The following is a 25,617-nucleotide window of genomic DNA, read 5'->3' on the forward strand; positions in this document are numbered from 1 at the left end:
GACTAACATTGTTTAATCTATACAATACAGGGATGGTGAATGGGGAAAACCCAACATTACAGGAACTCGACCACAGACTCCAACAGGAGCTAGATCATAGAAAAGGGGCCATAGAAAAATTTCTGGTAGTCCTGGGGGACCTAAATTGTCATCTGTGCCCAACATTGTTCCCACTGAATGCAGATTGGTCCCGATGCTCCTTGGAGAAGGGCCCACATTTCGAACATTCCACAGAAGGTTTAATTCTTAGTAACCTATTAAAGACTTACGGCCTGGAACACACAATTGATTTGGTCAGCCTTGTAGAGGACGGGTCCCTTACCCCAACTTTTAAAGGAAGAGGTTGCTCCACCTACAAAGATTATATGCTGGTGTCTAGACACGCAAAAAAATCAATTAGTTCAGTAGGGATTGGGTGGAGTGGATTTAGCGACCACAACCCCCTAATTCTAACATTCAAACAGTGGGGCCGCTCTAAGTTGTGTCCCCGGAAGGATAGTGTGTTGAAGGTCACAGATAGAGGAAAGCGGCTTAGATGGGCAACAATTGACGGGGAAGCGTTTTACAAAGAGCTAATATCACAAGGGGAGGCACAGTTTGAGGAATGCCTAGACCCCATGACCGAGGGGAGAAACTTGCTTGGGGCATTTAGCCTAGTGACCAAGTTGGTGGACGGTCTATTAAAAACGAAAGCATCCAAGAGGAGCAAACTGCAGCCGAGGTGGTTCGATGGCAAGTGTTCACGAGCCCTGAGAAATTTAAAACTTAGCCTAAAAACTAAGCCCAGGGACTCTTATAGAATAGGACAGTGCAGACGCATGTACAAAAATGCACTGAAACAGAGAAAGACCTTCCTACAAATAGAAGCCTGAGCAGATCTGAGAGAGGCGGGAGAAAGAAGGGATATGTCCCAATTCTGGAGGATTGTTAACAATCCTTGTTTTCAGGACAGTAATACCCCCGAGATCGGGACAAACATCCTACCGGAACAGTGGGTCTCACACTTCGAGGGTTTATATAATCATAATCAGGACACAGAAATGGACTGGGTGGCGTGCGGCCAGCAGAGACCAGGAAATGAGTTCACCCTCACAGAAATAATAGCTGGGATCCAGGGCCTCGCACGTAGCGAGGCGCCGGGCCCTGATGGATCCCCACCTGATTTATACCTGAGTAAAGTAGATCTTTGGGCCCCCATCCTCAAAAGAGTGTTTAACACTGCAGTTCAGTTCGGTTTGCCCCGATCGTGGTCTACTGAGGTTATTGTCCCTATCTTTAAGAAGGGTAACAGGGACAACCCGCAATCTTACAGACCAATTTCTTTGATCGACGTCTCAGCAAAAGTTTTGGGCCGGGTAATTCTTCAAAGGCTTATGGACTGAACTGAAGATCACCACCTAATTACTGATATCCAGTATGGTTTCAGGACAGGAAGGTCCACAAGCGATCAGTGCCTTAATTTGTATTTGCTGGTTGCTAAATACACTAAAGCCAGCAATGAGGCCATGTATCTGGGCTTCATGGATCTGGCAGCAGCCTTTGATCATGTGAACAGGAACAAGCTATGGGGCCTGATGAGGGATATGGGAATTGATCCAGGCCTAATCCATATCTTGAGTGAATTACACCGGGACACAACAGCTAGGGTACGTTACAACACGGAGGGTTGGAACACAGATTAATTTCCCTGTACTAGTGGAGTGCGACAGGGTTGCATTCTAGCCCCCTTTCTGTTTTCGCTCTACATTAATTACATTAATAACCTAGAGCAGGCATTGCTGGCTTTAAACTCGGACTGCCCAAAAGTAGGGTCGCGTCATATTCCGGTACTTTTGTACGCGGATGACGCGATCCTGCTAGCACGCACACCGAGGGGCCTGCAATGCTTAATCGACGGTTTTGTAAAATTCATTGGGACTCTGGATCTGTCTGTAAACCTGAGCAAATCCTACGTGATGTTAGCTGGCACCAAACCGTGTAAAAGGTTCTCGTATAGGATAGGGATTCACACACTAGAGAAGGTTAAGACTTTTTCCTATTTTGGGTTATTGTTCGATGGGGCGCTCACATTTAGATCTTTAGTGGTGGACCGCCGTTCAAAACTAATCTCCACGAATGGTGTCATAGCAAATTATGGTCGCTGGTTGGGTCGTTGGTCCCCTGAACAGGTTCTGAACCTCTATAGATCGATAGTATGTGCAAGAGTAACGTTCGGGTCGGAAGTCTGGGGCTACGTGAATGTGGATCAATTGCAAGGTGAGGAAAACAAATATATGCGGAGGATCCTAAAAGTTCCTCAGTCCACCTCAACTGCAATTGTACATAGTGAACTGGGGTGTCCAGCTATCGAGGATCAGATCAGGGCAAGACCCATATTGGCATGGTTGAACACCTGGTCAAACCCTGAGGCAGGCCTAGGTAGACAAATCCTGGGAGATTGCCTGCAGAGGGACAAAGTGTTACTTATCCCATGGATAAATTATGTCAAGACCACTCTGGAAAGTGTGGACCGGAGGATCTGTTCATCAACCCTAAGATCATTGTACCCTCGGATAAACTAAAAATCAAAAAACTGTTAACCGATCATTATGTAAATCGGAGATCAGCAGAGGACACAACCAAACAATCTGTAGCTGCCCTCAGTCTTATAAAAAACGAGGGCATGGAGCCATACTTGTACCTGGTTCATAACACACACGACATATTTCTGATGACCCGCCTTAGGTTTAACTTACTACCACACCTATTAGCGGATCCTGCAGGATTCACGCCAACAGTTGCGCAGAAGGGTGCTTGCGACTGCGACAGTAGGTCTCTGCAAGACACCCTTCATTTTGTACTGCTGTGCCCCTTTTTTAAATTTCCCCGGTGTAAATATTTGGTACAGATTTTAAAGAGAGAAACATTTAGGCACGCTAAATTGGCTTTACTCTATTTACAAAGAGCTAATGATCCATGGACCCTCCATTGCATTATGAACTTTTTGAGGCTCGCCGTGAGGCTAAGAAATACATGAGGAGTTAGCTAAAACTATGTGTTTTAAAAAAAAAAAGTATGTGTCTTTTTTAACTTTTTTATCTATTTGTAATGGTAATTCCAGATGACTGTTAGCTGTAATTTCATTCTATTTTTATTGTGTGTATATATTGCACTTTTATGATGTATCTTTTTTATCGAATAAAGAATTACTGAACTGAAAAATAACGAGAAAAAAACAAAAAGCAATTTAATGCAAATTGCTTCAGTGCAATGTTGCAGACATACATGCCCTTAGGGCATGTATGTCTGCAACATGTGCACCCATAAACAATTGAGGGGTGCAACAGGGTGTCAAAGTGACACCCTGCCACCCTTCAATGTTTTCCCGCTTTTACCGAATCGGTATTTACCGATTCGGTAATTGCCATTCATTCCTTTGGGCCTCCAGGCCCATAGGAATGAATGGCAATTACCGAATCTTATCGATTCAGTAATTTTTACCGAATTTTTAGCTACATAGCATTTACTGATTAGTAAACACCGAATCAGTAAAATTCGGTATTTACGAATCGGTAAATACTATTTACCTACATCTAGCCTCTAATTTCCACGAAGGCCCCCAGCACCTTCAGACCTGTAAGGGTGAGTAGTTTGCGCTTTACAAATACGGATTTACATTTTTACCTACCTGTGCCATAAGAGATTCAAAACAATGGCAGTAGTGATCCTTCAAAACTGCACCTGTCAATATCCCTAAGTTCCTACATGCCTTTTGCCTACTCCTAGAGGTTCGACTGCCCATTAAACTCCTCAATAAATCAAAACTGTTTTTGGTAGGAGGGCAACCTACTATCTGTTCATTTATTCATATATCCATGATTTTGTATATAGAAGTGATCCCGTTAGATCCAAAGTTCATAAGTACAGTTTCCTTCTGTTTTGGCAGACCCAGCTGGTCCCAAGTACAAGTGGAACAAGTTCTTTGCCTCAATCTCTCTTTATCTAACATATCGCAGGGTGAAGTGTCCAAAATCCACTTTGGCCTCTGACCTGAGGATAGCATCAGAGCCCTCTCCATTCTATCATACTTGGACGCATTTGTCCTGATTTGGGCCAATTTAAAAATGTTGTACACCCCTCTTCGACCATGGCGCATTATCAGTGATCCACTCACTTGTTTCATTGTGTACTTTTGTGCGAATAAAGTACATTTAAATGCATAAATTCCAGATGCTCCAACAAGGGTCCCAGGATGGTGATGCTTCACCCTTTCGAAATTGAAGTATAGTAGGCCTGAGTGGTACAGAGATGTGAACATATTGGTAGCTCTGCCATGAACAGACCATCATGAGATATGATGCCCACTATACATTGTGTGTATAGAATCTTTATCACCATCTGTCATGCCTTCAGCAAGGGACAGTTTTTTCTTCCACACAGTGAACTATACAGGCACTCAAAAATCACCCTGCACTGAGAAGTATGATGACCTGATGTATTAACTCTTGGGTGTGAGTCTTCATACTGTAGTAGCAGGTAAAAAATGGGTGCCTTTCCTAATGGCAGAGAAACCGTTGAGATCAACTAACCAGCAAAAGCTCGTCTCGTATGTTGCGGGGGCTTTAGTAACATCTGGATGCAGCCGTGATGTCCTTGGGTCATGGTGAACCAGCAATGTCTGGGTGTTTCCATCCATGCAGTGACTCGTCCATGTACTCATGCATCTGCTTATCTAGCCATTAATTTATGTTTACATTCACCAATTCGACCATCCCAAGTACCACACACAGTTACTCACCAGTCAGTAAAGAGGCAAGAGGCAGTCAAGTAAAATTTAACGAATGTTATTGCTAAGAGTGTTTACCTTCAAATTTAGAAACGTTTCTAGAATTAGGAAATCTCGAGCAGAAAAGATTGGAAACTTCACAAGTTTATTTATATATATTTATTGCTTTATGTATTTTGCACTTGTCCAGTAGCGCGGCTGTACCCAAGGGTGTCAGTGCACTTTACATGAAAACCTCAAGGGGAGTGAGTTCTTAGAATAAATCTAAAACTTGGTGAAAACAGATCACAAGTCGAGAAAGGCTGAATAGAATTAACACGTTTGGAAAGAGTAGGATATATAGCCATGAGAAAGAGGGTGCAGTACGTATGTTAGAGGGTCAACTGGGCACAGGTCAGGGTGGGGAGGGAAGGGGCAGGGAGCAGGGATGACACGGGAGTAAAGAGAAGCGAGAGAAGAAGAGGCAATATGGGGAGTTGAGGGTAGTAGAGTGTCTATTAGAAAGTAGTACAGTAGGGGACATTAGTGATGAACAGGGTGGCGGGTTGTAGAAGGTGACGCGTATAAAACTAGCTGGCGTCCTGCCAAGGAGGGTGCAAGGGAAATGGGGAAGAAGTTGGGGAGGGAAAACAGACCTGAAGGGATAGAAAGGTGAGGGAAGACGTAGGAAGTGAACATGAGATATCGATGGATAGTAGGTGGACCGAAGAGGAAGACTGGGAATATTTAGGAAGAGAGCAGGTGGGAAGAGGTGAAGGGGAATGGAGAAGGTTGTGGGGAGGGGCATAAGATAAAGGAAAGAATGGGACAGAATGAAAGAAGAGGGAACAAGATACATCAGCAGGGCAGTTACGAGGTACAATAATAAAAGTAAGTATAAGATTTAAAAGGGAAGGCTACTATGTAAATCAGTTCAGCTAGCGCTTAAAAATGAAGGTTTTGAACTTCATGTGGGAAGTTAGTAGGTCTGCAAGGCATCACAATACAGCAGGGAGAAAGTTCCAAACAGTGGGATCTGCTCCAGAAAAGTACTGAGCTTTGACTGAATGTATGACGTTACGACGCGGTCTTTACACCGCACTACTATTACAACGCTGGTTTTACAACACAAGTCGTTACCACGACTTGCGCTGTAGGGTGCTGGACTTAGGAATAGTATAATTTACTATTCCAACTCCAGCCTACGTACTATAGGGAAGGTGCTGAAATAGGAAATCTGCTATTCCTTAGCCTAGAGTGCCCTCCAGTGCAAGTCGTGGTAACGACTTGCGTTGTAAAAGCAGCGTTGTAATGGCAGTGCGGTGTAAAGACCGCGTCGTAATGAATGTTCTCCGCTTTGGCTAGTTTGGTTTTCAGATTGTTGTATTGAAATCTGAAGGTTTCTCTGCTTCTTAGATCATTTTAATATTCTAATATTTTTTAATTTTTAAAATCAAGCTTAGACAGTTTGGGTGAAGAGAATGACTGTCTTTAAAGTTAATGGGCCCGATTCACAGAACTAACTTAAGACACAATCCTAAACTTATACCATATTGGTATTCACAGAAGGCACTTACTCATTTTGGTATTCAAAGAAGACACTTAGGGGCACATGCATCATTGTAGGAATTTGCATTTCCTAAATTGCGAAAATAAAGGAATCGCAATTTAGGAATTGCAAAATCCTATGCATCAAGAAATCCTAATTTTTTTTAGGATTTCTTAATTTTCGGAATTTGCGATTCCTTAATTGCGAATCCCAATTAAGGAATGGCATTACATTGATTCCTATGGGCCTCGAGGTCCATAGGAATCAATGCCGTTTTGCATTTCTATTTTTTGGAATTCGCAATTTGTTGATACATTGCAAGGGTGCAGAGGGGGGTCCAAAGGACCCCCCCCTGCACCCCTGAAATGTATTTTAAAGTGCATGTTTCACACACACATGTCCTAAGGACATGTGTGTCTGTAACATGACACTTTCCAAAATGCATTTTTGTGCTTTTGTAAGGAATTTCCCAAATTAACACGATGGTCAACCTCGTGTTAATTTGCACTTCCTATTTCAAAATTCGCATTTTAAAAAAAATTGATGCATTGCATTTAAGGAATCGCACAAATGCGATTCCTTAAATGCATTCGCATTTTTAGGAAATGCAAAAAAAAGCGATTTCTGAAAAATTGTTTCATGCATCCCAAAAACGTATTTAGGAAGCGCAAACGGCCGAATTTACCGATTCACACCGTTTGCACTTCCTAAATAGGTTGATGCATGTGCCCCTTAAGCTTGGATTTTTCTCAGTTTAGGAGTAGTACATTTAGGACTCCTAACTTTACTACTCCTAAACTGAGAACAATCCTAACTTTAAGACTTTCGATATTCACAGAAGGCATTTAGGAGTCCTAAAGTTAGGACTCCTAACTTCTGTGAATACCAAAATGAGTAAGTGCCTTCTGTGAATACAAAAATGATAGTAAGTTTAGGACTTTGACTTAAGTTACCATTAAATCAATGGGGTATCACCCACAGAATCAAAGGACCTGGGTATGAAATAGTATAAAAAACGGCGGTCCTTGACTTTAAATCAAACAAAACTTACATGAATATCATTTCTGATTTGATAATGCGATTAAATCTGCATACATTGATTCAAGCAAGGTAATATATCTCCCTTACCTTGCTTGAATCAATGTATGTATAGAAAAAATCTATTTGTGGATTTTGACACCTACGCCTTTCATGAGATCTTTCATCCGCTCTTTGTATATGTTAAACAGGAAGAGAACACATATAGAACTTTGTCGGTTGTATGCATTGGTTTAATGGTCCAGCTTTGTACAAGTTCCAACAGTCTTTGAGGAAAACTCTTCAAATCTTCAGGGATATCTCGAAGTTGTGGGAGGGTTAATACAATTCTGCTTTCTGGCTCAAACGAAAATCTATAGTTTATAACGAATCCCCTGGAAATATAAAAGTCAGCCAACATCATTCGCTCTCTTCTGGACTTCAAGCATCCTTCAACCTCAGAATGGAAGTTCCACAGGCTGAAGCAGACAAAATACTCCAACTTGTGCACTAATATTCTTCCCCGCAAGCAAAGCATCTTTTGTCTGACATTTAGTCATTTTCATCGGCATAACCAGGGGAGTACCTTCAGAGGGGGTGTTTAGGGTGTGCCACCCTGCAAATAAATGCATTCTTGGCTTGGAGTTGAGTCTGGGGTCTCTGAGTCAGGTCTGCTCTTTCTGTGTCAGTTTTTCTCATTGTGAACAAAGAATAAAAGACAAAATATTGACCTTTAATGTAAAGGAGAGAGAGCAAGGCAGAGATACCAATGTGGTGGATGAATTTCAAAATGTGAAACCAGATAACCAGGAATCAATACCTGCTTCGATGCTTGTACAAACTGAGTGATTGTAGGCAAATATTTTATTTCACAAAGCCTCCTTTTTCTTTACTATCACATATGAGCTCACTTTTAAATACTTGAGTTCATTATGTGCGCTGTACAAGCACCACGTATGTTTGATTTAAAAGATTATAATGTCGCTCCATCTTTAATAAGAATTTAGGCCACGTTTAGGGTCAACTGACTAAAACTGGCATTGTCCAGACTGACGAGCCATAAATGTTTCTAAGAACTATTCCTTTTACTGAATGTCTATTAATGCATTGATATAATCTCATGTACCAAGATTAAACGATTTGGCATGTTAAAGAAATACACTTTTTTGAATTTTGAACATTTGCATCATATTTTACATTATGTTTGTTGCACGATATACATGCCAAACGTTTTCACGCCTCAGCTCATGCACAGACTCTTAGAGCCAAACCAGACCCATGGCTTGGCTCTGACTCAGCTTACCCTAATAATTATTTGCCTGCACTTCCTTCTCTATTGGCGACTGGGCATAGTAGATGGGGCCGTCACTCACTTTATGAACTGATTTAGAAAAGATGCGGACTAGGAACATGGAGCCCTGCCCACATGCACCGATTTGATAACTCTACCATCAAAGCTTCTTGTAGCAGAAACGAAGAGTGTGTGCAGTAAAAATTAATTTAAAATAAGTGTTTTGGGCAGGGAATCATAACCGTTGAATTGTATGAGATTGTAGTCTAAAGGTCCCAGGGAGAACTACAGGCCCAGGTGGGGCAGGCAGGGGTGTTGCTTCAATAGGGGTGTTTGGGGTTTGACACCCCTCAAATGCATTCTTGGTTTGGTAGTTGGGCCTGAGGGACCTGAGTTGGATCTGCTCTGTCTGTGTTGGTTTTTCTTGTCTTTCTCGTTTTACTATGAGGGTTTAACTATATTGTGCCCAGTTTTCCAAAAAAGTAGTTAAACTTCACCCTTAGAAGTACTCCTTGATGGATGCATATTTGCTACTTTTGGGAATTCCCAAACTTTGGCAGTAGACAGCTTGGCAAGCTGCCACAGACTTAAGTTACCAGGCATACTACTGGCAATCAAACAAAAGGTGATGAGTTGAATGCTTGCAAATTGTCTTACTCCGGGTAGCTTTTTAACTACTTTTGTTTCACCTACTGTGCCACTCTTAACAGAGGACTACCTAATGTAAAGCAATCCTGAACCTGTGACCAGGCTAGGTCGCCCCCACGCTCCACTGCTTGCCTGCTACCTTCCAGGTAGCCTCCACGCTTCCTGGTTGTGCTGCTTGCCGATTTCCGCTTCAGGACGACCCAGCCGCCGCTGAGCCACCCGCCCGCCCCAGACTCTTCCCGCTGCTGCCTCCCTGCGGCCCCACCCCCCGCCAGCCCATTCGCCACCCCGCTCCCGCCACCCAGCTGATCCTCCCTCCCGGCTCCTCACTTAAGGGGACCACGCTCGCCTAGTAGGGAGCGACCGCTGAGCCTGTGACCAGGATATGTCGCCCCCACGCTCCACTGCTTGCCTGCAACCTTCCAGGTAGCCTCCACGCTTCCTGGTTTTGTCGCTTGCCGATTTCTGCTTCAGGACGACCCAGCCGCCGCTGAGCCGCCCGCCCACCCCAGACTCTACCCGCTGCTGCCTCCCTGCGGCCCGCCCACGCCAGCCCATTCGCCGCCCCGCTCCCGCCACCCAGCTGATCCTCCCTCCCGGCCCCTCACTTATGACGCCCACGCGCACGCGCAGCGGGCACGCCGATTGTGCGCAGCGCGCCAAAGGCAAGCCCATCTGCGCCCGTCCGCGCCTGGACAGTGCCCAGCGCCAGGACCCCTGGCCCCGAGGATGCCAGCCTACACAACGGACTTACAACACCGCCGCCCTCAATGCACTCAACATCGGCCGGAACCCCGCCTGCTATCGAGCCACCCCGAAACGCACCCACGGAACCCTTCACCTGCCAAGCCTGCAAATTCACCTGCCTCCGAACCTGCACAGCACCTGCCAAGCCGAGCACCAACAGCAACCACCTCAAGTGCATCCTGCTCAACACCCGCTCCGTCCACAGACACGCCGTCGAACTATGGCGCCTGCTCGACACAACATCACCGGATGTCGCCTTCCTCACAGAAACCTGGACGAACGCCTCCTCAGCGCCCGACATCGCCATAGACATCCCGGACGAATACAAGATCACCCGGAAGGACCGCGTCAACCAGACTGGAGGAGGCATCGCCATCGTACACAAGAACACCATCCGCATCACGACCAACTCCGACAACACCTTCACTGCCGCCGAGCACCTCCACTCCAGATACACACCGACCCCAAGACCACCCTCAGAGGCACCCTCATCTACAGACCACCGGGACCACGCACACAATTCAGCGAAGACATTGCAGACTTCATCAGCCCTTACGCCCTCCCCTCCGCCGACTACATCCTCCTAGGGGACCTCAACTTCCACTTGGAGAACAACAAGGACTGCAACACCACCGCCCTGCTGGACAACCTCGCCAACCTCGGACTCAAGCAACTGGGGAACACCCCCACCCACTACGCCGGCCACACGCTTGACCCCATCTTCTCCTGGGCCCCAAGTACCTCAACAACCGCCTGACCTTCTACACGCCCATCCGCCAGCTACGATCAACCAACCTCGCCCTCGCCGCTGTACCACGCATCCGCAGAGCCACCGCCGGAGGAAGATCCTTCTCCTACCTGGCAACGAAGATATGGAACTCCCTCCCCTTGCACCTTCGGCGGACCCAGGACCATGTCTCCTTCAGGAAGCAACTCAAGACCTGGCTGTTCGAGCAGTAAACGTACCCCTCGCCCCAGCGCCTTGAGACCCTTCCGGGTGAGTAGCGCGCTATACAAATGCCATGATTGATTGATTGAACCTGTTCCTCACTGAAACAGTCCGTCCCAAATCTTGGTCATCTCACCCATGATATTTGTGCCAACAATCCTGAGGTAAAAAGCTAATTGGCAGACAAAACATATCTTCATTGCAACCAGAAAAGTGCCCCTTTAGAATTAGTCAGAGTCCCAGCTTAAAGTGAGATAAGAAGCATTTTTCAAAGGATAAACCAATCAGGCCATGTTGATGAGATCGTAGGTAAGCATAATAAATTCAACTCCCAAAATGTCATCTCCCGGTTTCACAGCAAAGTGATATACTTCCGTCAGAAATTGGGTTGTTGGTTGACTGGGGTGTAAGCTGTAGTCAAGGAGCAACCCCAATACTTGTCAGGGTATGGCACAAGCAAACCCCAAATTAACAAATGCTCCCCCCTGGATAGCTTGGCACAGAGCACTAAGGCTTATCTCAAAGGCAATGTGGAAAGTATATGTGCAATACTTCAAACAGTAAAATGGTGAAAACATTACAAAAAGAGCCCACAACATATTTAGAAAAGGTGGAGTTGATTTTAATAAATAAATCAAGACCAAAATGACAAACATTCCGAAGGTAGAACTTGAGATATTGTATTTCAGCAATGTGTTGTTTCTGGGGAATGCACCACTCAGCTGAGAAGATGCATCGGTTCTGCTCAGGGGTACGTCGCTCAGCAGAGAATATGCATTGGTTCCGATTGTAAGCACTTTAGGCCCACTTCCAAGGATCCAGAACTGGGGTGGCACCCCTTGCTTGGGTAGACTTATAGATGACCGATTCCTGGTTCGGGCGCAAAGTGATTGAAAGCCTGCTATGTCCCTGAGGCTTCAGATCAGGAGGCCAACCAACTAGCCCTCAGAGACACTCTGTGTTCAAGAGATGCAGGTCCAGTCCTTGTCACCCAGGCACGATGACAGGAGGTCAGCACAGTAGAGCAGGAGTCCAGCAGAGTGGCAGTCCTTCAGCAGCACCTCAGTCCTTCTTCCTGGTAGAGTATCCACAGGTTCAAAAGTGTACTGAAGTGGTGGTATAGGAGGTACTTCTTTTATACACAGTTGTACCTTTGAAGTGGGGAGAAGCCTCCAGTGGCATGCCTATGAAGTGCACAGATGCCCTCCCTTTCCTGTCCTGGCTCCAGACTAACTACAGGGGGTATGAAGCCCTTTGTGTGGGGACAGGGCACACCCTATTCAGTTGTGAGGCCGGGCCCAGCTCCGCCCTCCCATCCTGCCAGGTTTGGGCCTGGCGAACAGTTTATTTACGTGCGTGTATCAAGAGGGAGAGAGAGGACCAGATAGCTAGTCCAGATCCCCGGTTTATATGTTTAATTAATCAAAAAAGGACTAGCTGGAATGGGGTTGGTATGATATTATATTATAATCATAATAGTGACTCAGTATTGTTTTGTCAGAAGGAGATGGCACCTGTTGGGTGTCTTATGAAAGCCCTCACCCACCAACCTAGTTGGTGGCATGCTTCATCATCGGGCCCACCCAGTGACACCTAGCGTGTCCCGGGTGTGCTACGACGCCTGGCTACAGCGGAGCAGGTATGTCACTGTGTGTGCGGTGAAGGGTGTTAAGTAAGTGAGTTTAAAACGGCTTGGCGGGGGTCCCAGTACCCAAAGGGTAAGAACACTTTATTAAATGGGCCTCCGCCAGCGGTTAAAAATAAGGCAGTAGGACGTTAGAGGCGGGTTACGACCTCCCACGTCCTTTGATGTGTCAGCATGTTTCAGCCAGTGCCTTATCTGTAATCTGGCTATCTTCAGGACTGATAAAAGTGTGTGTAGTTAAAATTAGGGGATGTGTAGTGCAGGCTATGTGTCTACACGCCCTAAAGTGTATCTAACTGTGAGAGGGGGGATTCCCTTCTCAAGATCACGCTAGTGCGAAGGAGGCACAACAGGTCCCACGCCGGCTCTGACCAGAAATCCTGGTCAACCCCATGCCACTTCAATAACCTTGAAGCCATACCTACCTAAAACTAGCGTGATCTTGAGAAGGGAATCCCCCCTCTCACAGTTAGATACACTGTTTCCAGGCAGAGGGAAAAGTGCCAGATTGTAGTGAGGTGTTCCAGATGGAAGTCAGCAGAGAAATAATAAGGGGAGCAACTAAGCTAAAAAGTGACGCAGGGCACAGGTCCATAGGCGAACGAGATTTGCAGGAGAGCCTTTTTTGAAGAGCAGCTTCGTGGGAGATCATGGAAAAGGAGGTGAAAGAGTGGGCATTGGATGGTTCTGTGTTAAGTTCAGGGTGTAGCAAGGAGGAGTCGAAGTTAGAGTAGATGTCAACAATTTTATCATGAAAAAAGTTAGAGAGGACGTCACAGAGCTCCTGAGTGGGGGGGTCCTACTGGATAAGGCGTTAGGGTTAACAAAACCTTTTACAATTTTAACAAACATTGGCATAGCCGATAGGTTTCGCCTTTGGGACCTTATAAGTGCTTAGCCATGCAACAGCTGATGGTTTTTTTAAAGGACAAGCAGTGCTATCAGGCTCTGGCTGCCACTTAGACCATCACATCCCACGTATATATGAGAGAGAGAAGAGAGAGAGGTGTAGATAGAGGTAGAGGGGTAGGGGTAGAGAGAGGTAGAGGGGTAGGGGTTAAAAATGTAGAGGGGTAGAGAGGGGTAGTGGTAGAGGTAGAAAGAGGTAGAGGGGTAGAGGTAGGGAGAGGTAGAGGTAGAGGGGTAGAAACGGGTAGAGGTATAGGGGTAGAGGTAGAGGTGTAGATAGAGGTAGACGGGTAGGGGTAAAGAGAGGGGTAGGGGTAGGGGTAGAGAGAGGTAGAGGGGTAGGGGGTAGGGGTAAAGAGAGGCAGAGATAGAGAGGTAGGGGTAGTGAGAGGTAGAGGTGTAGAGGTAGAGGTGGAGGTGTAGGGGTAGGGGTAGAGGTAGAGAGAGGTAGAGGTAGAGGGGTAGTGGTAGAGAGAGGTAGAGGGGTAGGGGTAGAGAGAGGTAGAGGGGTAGAGAAATGTAGAGGGGTAGGGGTAGAGAGATGTAGAGGGGTAGGGGTAGAGAGAGGTAGGGGTAGGGGTAGAGAGAAGTAGAGGTAGAGCTAAAGGGGTAGGGGTAGAGAGAGGTAGAGGTAGAGAGAGGTACCCTGTATGGGTAAAAGCGTAGCTAAGGCTGCATCACAGGCTGAGACTGTTGGCACTGTTTGCGAGCCAGGTGACCATCACTGGTACAGAGATTACACTGGCACAGGTGACCGGGAGCAGCGCAATTCCCGCGTTGGAACAGGACAGGAGGGCCATACCATCACCGGCACAGCAGCCCACTGGCAGATGATCCCATGTGTGCCGGGTGGAACCTGTGCCTTACAACAGGGACTACATTGACACAGACCTCTTGCTCCAGCGGCCATGGAGATCCCCTTGCTGGAACAGGACAGCAGGCCCATACCAGCACCGGAGATCTCGGGAGCAGGGAGACCCGCCACAGGGAGTATACTGGCTCAGGGGATCTCATGTGCCAGGTCACATGGAGTGCACTGGCACACAGGTGAGGCTCATGTACCCGGGAGGTCCCCTCCTCCCACACACACACACACACACACAAGTCCTCATGGGGCTGGGAGATTCCACCATCAGGAGTACACTACCCCAGGAGATCTGTTGTGCAGGAGTAGGGAGATTGCTTCACAAGTAGTAGGTTGGCATTGGAGACTGGGAACCAATATAGGTCTAAGCAATGTGGGCGAATGACTGGGAGACTCCTGCACTGGGGCAGGAAAACATGCACACGGGTCCTTGAGAAGGCCAACTGGATGTGGTTGGGGAAGTTGATGCACGGATAAGGAAAGCAACCATGTGACAGGAGTAGCATTGGCGCAAAATCCTAAGGGACACTGGGACAATGATGCCACTAGAGTCCTCGGAGGAACGGACTCAAGCACAGTTAACAACCAACACACAAGACCCACTGAACACACCCACGTGGGGTGGATGGAGGCAAGATCCGACCTTGCCGCTGCGCCTAGAGCGCCCCACAGAGCCCCACATCCTGGGAGAGCTTTGAATGCTCTGATGCTTCTGTGATGCGGTTTTGTGGACATTTACGAAAAACCCTGAATAAAAAACACAGAACTGCTGACGTCTGTTTGCACGCCCCGCTGCCATCAGTGGCGAGAGGCTAAGATTTAGCGCTCAGCCAGCTATAAAAAACATGCATATCAGAACATTACATTACAACTTTCTGTGACATATTTGGGAACCCTCAAACCATCACCTTATGCCGCTTTTAAACAGTGTCTTGAGGGTAATATTCAGTAAAACAAACATAAAAGAGATTATCAACATGCACAGGCAACTGCCATGGTGTTCACGCGACGGGTATACACACGGGACCTCGGAGCACTTCCCCCTTACTTGTCATATATGTATATTGTGCCGTACAATATTCTGCCATTGAGTAGATACGCCCCAGATGATCTCGCCTGAATTCAACGGGTAAAATGTGTTGTCCTTAATTCTTGGAAAGCGTGTAGCTCGTGGGTGACGGCGGGCAGAATCCACATTTTACTTTTGGGCAGTTTCATATAGGGAGAAGCTTGGCCATTGACTTCACCTCTGCTCTCAATTGACTGGATGGGAACAATGTAAAGAAAATAAAGGGAAAAAAATCACACCCAACTGCTGATGAATGTGCGTGTATTTGTTGGTGCTAGTCCAGCGCCTCCACAACAAGAGCACAAAGGAACCCTCACTGCTCTACAGAAGCCATCTATGCCAGCCCTCCCGTCCCAACCACCCCACGTACCCCCCACCTCCTTTATATTCAGAGAGGCATCGAGTGGCGAATAAGAAAACAGGCAGCAGCGAACTCAATACCAGAATAATTACATCGGGTTCTGTCCACCTGCGAGTAACGGCTCCCTCTTTCATCACAAGTAGGATTTTCTGTTTAACTCCCGGCCTTGCCTCAAAAAAGGTATCAGGCCTCTAAAGTACCAGCCTGCTTGACGGCAGAGAGCTCCTTCACCCGAACCGCCAAGTTACTGCAGACAGCAAGCTCCTTCAATCACCAGGCTCCACAGGCAGCAAGCGTCCTCAGCAGTTAGGCTGTTGCAGGCAGCAAGCTTCTTCAGCCATCGGGCTAATGCAGGCAGCAATCCTCCTCAGTCATTAGGCTGTTGCTGGCATTAAGAATATTTAGTCACCAGGCTATTAAATGTAGCAAAATCTTCGGTCAAAGCACCTCCTATATCTGCTGAATTACAGCCAACATGCGACTCATACAGGCAGCAGACGTGTTCGCTCACAGGCTAATACATGTATTCATCTAAGATCAGAAGGAGTTTTCAGGCTCCTAGCCACAGGGATTGAATATGCTCCCATGGATGTCAAGAGTTAACCCCTTAAGCGCTGCCGTCGGCCAACGGTCGTCGCAAGCACTACCTTGCCAGTGCTGCGCACGACCGTTGGCCGACGGGCCAGCGCTCCTTATTCGAACGTTCAGCACTGGGTGCTGAACGTTCGACTCAGCTAATAGGTTAAAGGTGAGACTTCACTCTACAAAAAAAACAAGCAAAGACAAGCGCGCGTCTCGCACGGGGGGGAGTGCGGCCGGCCGAGAGCAGGCAGCATTTACCTTTAAGAGCGAGCGTGATAATTGCTACCAGATGGCGGCGCTCGCTCCTGCAAGGTAATCGCCAAATGTGCACGCGTTGCCATTCAAAGCAATGCAACTCATGCACGTTTTTGCCTCAAAAAGGGAACCAACGGCTAAAGGTCTCTTTCCTATGCAGCGCATGCGAGACCTAAAAAGGGATTTGGATGAGTTGCTGGCTGAGTCAATCTTTTTAGCATAGAAGTCTTTCATTTTAGCACGCTTTAATCTGTGAAAGTTCTTGATAGCGGCTCTATAGGTGGCTTTTTCCTCTATACAGTTAAATGCCAGCTGAATTCTATATGGTCTGCAGTCTTTTCAGGAGGTGAGCAGTGATTCCTACATAGAGTCAGTTACCGTAGTCCAGCCAGCTGGTGACTAGGTGTTGAATGAAGAAAAAGAGCCCAATTTCTGAGTTCGGAGACCTGTCTCGTGTGGTGGGTAACTACAAAAATAAAGTCTAAGTGTAGCCAAAAAAGAAAGGAAAAATGTCTTTCTTTTAGTCCCCTCACTCACCGGAGTTTCCTCACGGTGACATGCTTCATCATTGGGGCCATCACAATTCTCTACGAAAAGGGGCGTGCTGCAACTTGCGAACTACGTAGGAGCACTGTAGTAGTGAAGGACTATGTGTGGTGTAGAAAAAAGTGGAGTGTGTGAGTTAAAAATACCGTGCTAGTGGGCCTCAATGTTTTATTCTGCTCCTAGACTGGTATGTTAAAAATGGGGTTATACTGTACACCAACCAATAATGTAGGTAGGTTCAGTATATGGTCAACATGTTTCACGCTACCCCTAGCGTTTCGTCAGGACCATACAGGGGCCAGCCCTGTATTGTGCCACTCCTAGAACCTAAATTCGGGTTAAGGATTTATTAGTGAAAAGTATTTACAGTGAATGACGCTGTTCCACTTAGATACATGCGTGGTTCAGAATACATACGCGTAACCTTTAGGGCGAATGTATTGCTCACTGAAGAACCTGCAAAAGAAATGAATAAAGCAGAGTTAAAAAACACCCAGCCGAGATTGGGGCCATTTAAGTCCTTCATGATGCACGTTTCCAATACACGTACATATATATGCACACTCTATATGGTGTTGTTTTCACCATATTGGTGCGTGCACGCTTTCAGGTCCGGTGTCTGCTAGATAAATAACATGTGAGGTGATTGTAACGTGAAGTATCTTATACAAACATCCAGAAGTGACTTAACAAGACAAAAAACAGTGAACACACATTTAACACACAACCAGAGAAGATGCCAGATATTTACATTTGTAGGTGCTTAATAGCCCATCATGGTCTCTGAGGGGGGCGGTATCGCCTCGGAGGAAACAATGCTGTAAAATTAAGGGATTGTAAAAAAACACGGTTCATTTTCAAAATAACCGAGAGGTTTTTAGGCCGTCAGAGACTCGTTTTTCTTTTCTCTTTCATAGGAAACGAGAAGGTTCACTTACTTTCTATTCAGCAACGCCGTGCAGTGCTACCTAGCTGTTTCCCCTCGGACCGCATCTTAGAATGCGATCCTCTGGCTCGGTTTTTGTTTACTCCAGTTTCCGGGTTGGAACTAGACCGCTTTGCTCGAGAGGCCATTTTAGGAGGATGCAAACGGACCTAGCAAAAAAATAGTCTTTCTTCAATTTCATTTGGTTCAGCTTTTGCAAGGAACAACACATAGGATTGATAATGTCGATAGAAAAGACTAAAGGGTATGTTGTGGACCTCGTTTTCAATAAACACGCCTAGACGACTTTCTCATACACCGCTGGACAGATGATGGGGCAAAATTTAAAATATTGGAAAAATTAATGTAAAGAAATTAATGTAAAAATGTAAAAATGACCAAAGGAAACGCTCTTAGAGTCACATAATTGATGGCATAGATTCCAAAAATTATTTCTGAAGATTTAAGAGAAAGTAGAGGATTTTTTCAGTTACGATTTTCAAACAGATACTGTATCATGATTTTTCAAAGAAGACCTGGCAGGTCCTATTTGTATATGCTTAAGGCACACTTCTGTTCTAGTATATACCGTATTGGGGTATTCAGTGTTGATTGTATCAGCGGTTAAAAGCACCCCAAGGTATATCATCGTTCAGCCCATTTATATCTGTATGCAGTCTGAAAACCCAATGTTGTTCATGTTCGTGAAGGGTTTTTTCAAGGTTGTCTTTGTTCTTCACACATTCTAAAACCACCCATCTCAAATCGTTTGGTGTGTGGTTTTTTCGATAAAGTGGTTAGTCATGCATGTGGTGGCTTTCTTGCAGCGAATATTGCTCCTATGCTCCACAATTCGAGTGCTGACTTTCCTTGAGGTCATGCCTACATAATGTAAATTGCAGGTACATGTGATCAAATACACCACCCCACTTGTATTGCAGTTAGAAAAATGTTTGAGTTGCCATGTGGTATTATTGTTAAACGTGACTGACTTGGTCACTGAAGTCAAGTGACAAACACTGCAATTATTACATGGGTAATGACCATTAGGTAGTGGATGAAGTCTGTTGATGTTCTCCACTGGTTTTGGTCGGGTATGGACCAGGTAGTTTTTTAAGTTCATTCCTCTTCGATGGCTGAACATCGGTTTTGGGATATTTAGATCACCGCTATTCAGTATGGTCCAGTGTTTTTTAACAATCTTAGTGACCTGGTTAGATACCTTGTCAAAAGTTGTAATGCAGATGGGTCTTTCATTTGTTGAGGACTTCTGTACTTTTGGTTCCAAAAGGGCATCCCTGTTGTTATTACTTGCCCTTTTATTGGCCTCCTTTGGGTAGTTTTGTTGTTTCAATTTTTTGCTCAATTCTCCAGCTTGCACTAGGTAGTCTGATTTACTGGAACAATTTCGTCTCACCCGTAGGAATTGTCCAAATGGTAGATTTTGCTTCAGGTGTCTTGGGTGGAAGCTGTTGTAAGTTAAGAGGCAGTTTCTCGAGGTTGGTTTGTGGTGAGTAGTGGTCAATAGGATTCCGTCTTTTGCCCAAATGTTCAGGTCCAGGAACACCAGATGGGTTCTGCTCATTGTATTCGTGAATTTTAGAAAAGGGTCTTGTTCATTGAGCAAGGCGCAGAAGTTCATAGCCTCTTCCTCATTGCCATTCCAGATCAGCAGAATATCATCAATATAACGCTTCCACATCATTATCTGATTAGTGTATGGGTTATTGATGGTCAGGATTGTATTCTTCTCCAAATGGTGGACATACAATCCAGCTACGCTCGGCGCAAATGTACTGCCCATACTGGTCCCGTGTTGTTGGCGGTACAGTGTCTCCTCAAAACGGAAAAAAAATTCCGTAAGGGCCAGGCGGCAGCACTCAAGAACCACATGTCTTGGTGTGTGACTAGGTGTTGAATGACAGCAGATCTTGTTTTGAAGGGGAGCAATTTGAGGATCTCACGGAGTGTTATATGCCCGGGTTAGGCCCTAGTATCGAAGCCGTACATTTTCTTATATTGGCTTAAGTTTGAACAATAACATTTCTGCTGTGACCTTTTGCACCTATTCGTGTGTGTGATAATGGTGGATTTGTTTATCTGAAACTACTTCTGTTTATACACCTAGCTTCGCATAACATTATCAAAATGCCTTGGACACAATGTACAAGGCCTCATTTTGCACAATGTACAAATTTAGTTCTATCGTCATCCACGGGGCGACAGGGCTATCTACATATCCATAGCATTGCTAATCTATAGGTCTATCACAAGGATGCTTTCTATTATAAATAACGATCATCCCAAAAGATTAGCAGGGGAGGCCCTTCACCTGACACCGAAGGTCCCTGCATGCTCACACTTCACCACGCAGCAGTCTAACATCTCCGTGAGAGGTGTCCAGTTTGTGACCAAGGCATGCGCCTACATTCTCTCCCACCAGGTAATAGGATGGGATCGTCCCTTGGCTTCACACCTACACACACTCTAGGTACACACAGAGTATGGTTCGCATAGTAGGAGTACGCCGGATTACTGCCTTGTTTCATATGCCTGCATATATACACAGTTTTAGCACATTGGTAGAACTGTATCAACTATTTACTTTTTTTGTGCTTGTAATCACTTCCATCTGCTTCTGTCTACTGATTATCGCATCACATGTATTCTATACAAGAATAACGTTAGTTCAATGAACATATCGAAAACGTCCCACTGTGTATTCTCTGTATATTTCTCTGAGCACAAGTAAGCACGGGTGACTGTGGGAAAGGTTCTGATCTGTTACCACAATGCCTGAAGGGTCAGGTTTGTCATGTTCAGTGGTTGCCAGAAACTTTTCGCTCCTTGGTGAGGACAGGGGACTTATGATGGCACTATGAGCTAGCAGGTGTCTAGGCTAACATATCCTACGGTGTGCTGGGAGTCAGTCGGACACCTCACCAAAAGTTTATGTTGTCCAACAAGCGCACAGATCCTACGGATTAGTGGGAACTACACTATAGGAGCATGTGGCAAGCTGGTGGAGGAGACTGTTTTGCTCGGGTTTTTCATGGTGAGCTTGCTGTCCAGGATGATGCCAAAGTTGCAGGCATCATCTGTCAGATTTTGTGACGGTCATAGTTTGGAAGGCCACCAGGAGTCATTCCACAATGAGGCATTGTTCCCAAAGATCAGAACTACTAGGGACGTATAAGTAAATTAAATATGCTAATTGGGGATAAGCCTATATTGTCATGTTTGCAGGAGAGAGCACAAGCACTTTAGCACTGGTTAGCAGCGGTAAAGTGTGCAGAGTCCACATACCAGCAAAAACAAGGTTAGAAAAAGTAGAAGAGGAAGGCAAAATGTTGGGGGTAAGACCACACTAAGGCTGACTAAGTCACAATCCATCTAGCCAACTGGATATGAATAGTAGCAACACAACCATCCTAGTGCTACTTGCAAAATACTAATTTCATATCTCAGCTATGAGGATCTTTTAGTCAGCCGCAGCCTACATGACTAGCGGGTGGAGCGGCAGGTGTAGGGGTCGCGCAGGATAAGGCAGGACGGGTTTAATTAAAATAAAATAAAACCGTACCTTCCAGGATACCGCGCCGCCTCAGCTCCTGGCCTGGTCTTGTGTTTTCCTGTTGCTCTCCTAAACAGGAAGCAGCCACAGGCAGCCTCCCTCCCCTCCCCTAAGCGAATCACAACGCTGCAATGGCAGCGTTGTGATTGGTGGGGACGGCGCCCAGTCGGGCGCCTACGGGGAGGCCATTTTCTCTATGTAGGCTGCATACAGCCTACATAGAGAAAAGGGAGTGTGTGCATGACTGGTTTGGTTGGCCCCAGAGGGCCGACCAAACAGTCAGGGCCCACAGCTTTGGGCAAGCCATTCCGGCAAGCCACTCCTCTCCTCCTTTCGAGCAGGCGCGCCCACCCGCCCGCCCCCAACCAAGCACTTCTGCTTTCTCGCAGTGCGAAAAGCAGAACCATAAAATGGCAGTTTTACCATTTTATGTTTCTGTTTCTCGCACTGTGAGAAAGCAGTGGGGCGACGCTCCTCCTCCCTAATGGAGGAGCCGCCCCTGCTCCCCATCTTAATCCCTGGTCTCTCAGCTCACCCCACTGAGCATCAAATCAAATCTCCTCTAAGTCACCACTTGGTCCAGGCCTCCTAAAGCTACTGGCTCCACTGAGCCTAGAGCAACCCTTTCTGTGAAGGGAAACAAAGCTATGGAGTTCAATGCAAACACATGCTTCGCCTGGCATATCCAAGGGTCTTCCCTTCTGCCATCCTGTGCATTCTGTGACTAGTCTTTGAAATAGAACCTGGCAGCCACAGGCCACCTGAAACCAAAAGGTGGCGTGACCACAGGTAGAAATATGTATTCCTTTTGAAATGCATTCAGTTGAGCTTAGGTTACACATAATGTATAAGCCCAAACTGATATAAAGGTAAAAGAAACATGGCTTAACCACTGGAATTCTTAGTTCACACCTAAATGATGTGAATTTGATTTTGGTAGGACTTTTCGTACATAACTAGAGGCCTATAGTTTAATTACATTTTATACAATAGGACTACATCCGAAATGGACCGGGATAAATGTTGAATCTAAAATAACATCCTGTGTTATAGGAGGAGCTAAAGGAAACATGTGCTTCACCCCAATTGCCCTATTCTCTGTGCTCCATGCAGCTGCACAAGGGTCTAGAATACATACAGTTGTCTTACCAGATTGACAGTTACGACACTTAGAAAATCATAAACAGTTTCCCTTTAAACTGAGTACATGTGGCTGAGATTCTTCAGAAGGTCATAGGCAGTAGTACAGAGGTGAAAACACCAGATCTCAAAAGCAAAATATTGGGGATGGGAGAATAGCAAAACCAGCTTACAACTATTGCTTTCAACATCCAGTGCAATATATGTCAATGCAAATTTCAGGTTTGGCCAGAGTTTCTATGTTAAAGTACTACCGGGTTGAAAGCTAAGGTAGTGTGAAGGATCTAAAAAGTAGCAACAGGACTGTGTCTACTGCTTTGACACTGCAGATTTGACTTGTTTGCAAAAGTAGTATTTTTCAAATTTTCTATCTGGCACATGAAAGGCACACAAAGAGCTTTTTTGCCTCTACCTTCACTTTCTTTTTACTGATGTATAAACAAGACCCCTCTGAATGGGTCCATCCCTCTTTAGGCTCCCTTTTGTTTCTGCCTTTATTTCCTCTGTCTTCTAGACCTGCAATTCTAACATATGTCTCTCTACCTCCTACTCATTGGTGTACTTAGTCTCCTATAGACCTGCCCTTCCCACGTTCCTTGTTCCCTATTGTGCCTCATCTTACCTGCTGTTACTCTCTCTTGATGCCCTCACTATTTTGTGGCCCAGTCTTGATACATTTCAACAAGTCACTGTTTCATCTGTGAGAGAACTGTTCTGAGTACACTAAGCCAGAAGTTCTTAAAGGTCCCTTTTGCAGTGAAATGGAACCATGCAGGAGATGAAGGTCAGAGGTTGTTAATTAGAGAAGGATAAGGTAAGAAAGGGTGCCACAATATTGGACAGCGCTTCTTCAGGCTTTGATATATTTCACTCAGCCTCTCACATCTCTGTGACCCTTCTCTTCCCCATAGCCAAATCTAGTAAAGACTCACACTACATTGTTTTTTCTAAGGATGGCAGGTCCAAGACTGTGCTGTGGCTGGCCACAAATAATTTTCGGGACATCTAACACTCAATAGTTTGTAGTCATGCGTACTATGCTATCAGAAAAGCAATTTGTCTTTTGTTCGTTGAATGCTGTTTTTTTCTGTGTCTAGGGTTTTGTAGATAAATTATAGTGGGAGTTTGAGGGAAGAAATACCATTGTAGGTACGTTCTGTTTAATGAAAAAAAATGTGCACTAAAGTCATAAACCACTAAGGTGTCAAAGTTAGTATGCATTTTGGTTCTTTTTCAGTGCATGCAAATTTATTAACAAAATAAATAACATGTATTTCAACTTTTTTAGGTGCTGGGCAACAGATATAGTTAAAGAATATTCAAGCAAACCATCAGAAAAGAAATTGTATGCTGCTAACATGTTTCGTAAAAAAAGCACGCCCTCTGACAAAAACCTATTTGTTGATAAAAACCTGCTACCTGATAAGAACCTCATTCCTGACAAAAACATTATAATTGAAAAAACTATGGATCTGGAAAAAAAACTTCTAGAAAAAGACATCCCCCTTGAAGCAAAGGACCTTTTTGAGAAGGAGTTGCCTGAAAGCCAAACACCTGATGAAATAATTATGCCTTCCATCGACATGGCGGATGCTGGCGACATGAAGCACCCTGAATCAATCATGCCTATTAGAGATGCCACACCTTCTAGAACCAGCTTGCCGCCAGCAAACAGAAGACCTCTTGAAAACGTCAGTTCTCCTGAAAAAAGTAGTTCTTTTGAAAAAAACATAATTGCAGAAAAAGTCATGCCTCATGAAAGAAGAACATTTACTGGAAAAAAAGTTGATCAACAAAGTGATAACACACAGAGAGATAGGAAAGTGAATTTTCTTAGGCCTCCCAGTATGGATTCTTTACTCGAAAGGGATTCTCATTCACCAATGTTGCCCAAGGGGAAAGGGAATATAACTTACAAAGAGAACTCCAGTTCAGTCTCAGACAGCTCATCCTCTACAGTGCAAGCCCATAAAATCCCATCATCCCACCAGCACTCCTCAAGATTAAAATCACCCATGTCATCAGAGTCGTTCACCGGCCAAGAGGATGTAGACGAATGTCAGTCTCCTGACTGTCCAGGTTGCACTTGTTCACCCACCAGAACTTACAAAAGTCCACATGGCAACAATGTCCATTTTGAATCAATGGATGAAGACAGAGATTCTCCTGACAATTACAAGTATCGTAGAACACCGTCCACTCTACCTTCTGAAGAACGCACGCCTACTCTCCCCTCTGGGCTATTTCCACAAGGAAAAACAAAAGCTTTGGCACGTTCCCGGTTTCAACTTTCTGAGGACTCTGAAGGCAAAATCAAGTTCCCCTCACTCTTCCGCCCATGAAATATACTTCTTTTTCAGTAAATGTTGAAAATAGTTTAATGTGACAGGCTAATATGCATTATCTCAATCTTAGATCTGTAAAATGGAACTGCATGGATAAATATCCTTGACTTGAGTAAATATATTGCAAAGCTTGCTGTTATTCTCCTTGTTTTGTCCTTAAAATGTGATTGAGCTTGGAGAACCTTTTTGCTTTGGTGGGTGTGGAATAAAATGGTATATTTAACCAGCCATTGGGGAAATATTAAAGTTTCTCTCCAACGCTGTCTAAGTAGTAAGGAATTTGTTCCATTTAGCAAAAAATAACAAAAGGGAAAACAGACTAAAAGATAATTTACCAGAAAACGGCTAAATACTAATGATTCTACCTGACTAGAGGGTAGAAAATAGCAATGTAATTAATAACGTTTACCTGGCAAAATACCAGGAATCATATCAGATGTATCCAGGAGCTAGCAA

At 45.2% G+C, this 25,617-nt stretch overlaps 1 protein-coding gene across 1 annotated transcript in view; it reads left to right on the top strand.

Moving 5' to 3' along the window:
• The window catches only part of LOC147709124 (uncharacterized), a 3,078,084-nt gene extending 3,052,887 nt beyond the window's left edge, over positions 1-25,197 (top strand). Inside the window, exon 37 of the mRNA XM_086927727.1 lies at positions 24,105-25,197. Coding sequence (XP_086783853.1) covers positions 24,105-25,158 — 1,054 coding nt within the window. The 3' untranslated portion in view covers positions 25,159-25,197. The remainder of the gene's footprint in view (positions 1-24,104) is intronic.
• Positions 25,198-25,617: the final 420 nt, after the last annotated feature.

This window comes from Lissotriton vulgaris, chromosome 6, assembly GCF_964263255.1.
Source record: "Lissotriton vulgaris chromosome 6, aLisVul1.2, whole genome shotgun sequence".
Taxonomy (NCBI): Eukaryota; Metazoa; Chordata; class Amphibia; order Caudata; family Salamandridae; genus Lissotriton; species Lissotriton vulgaris.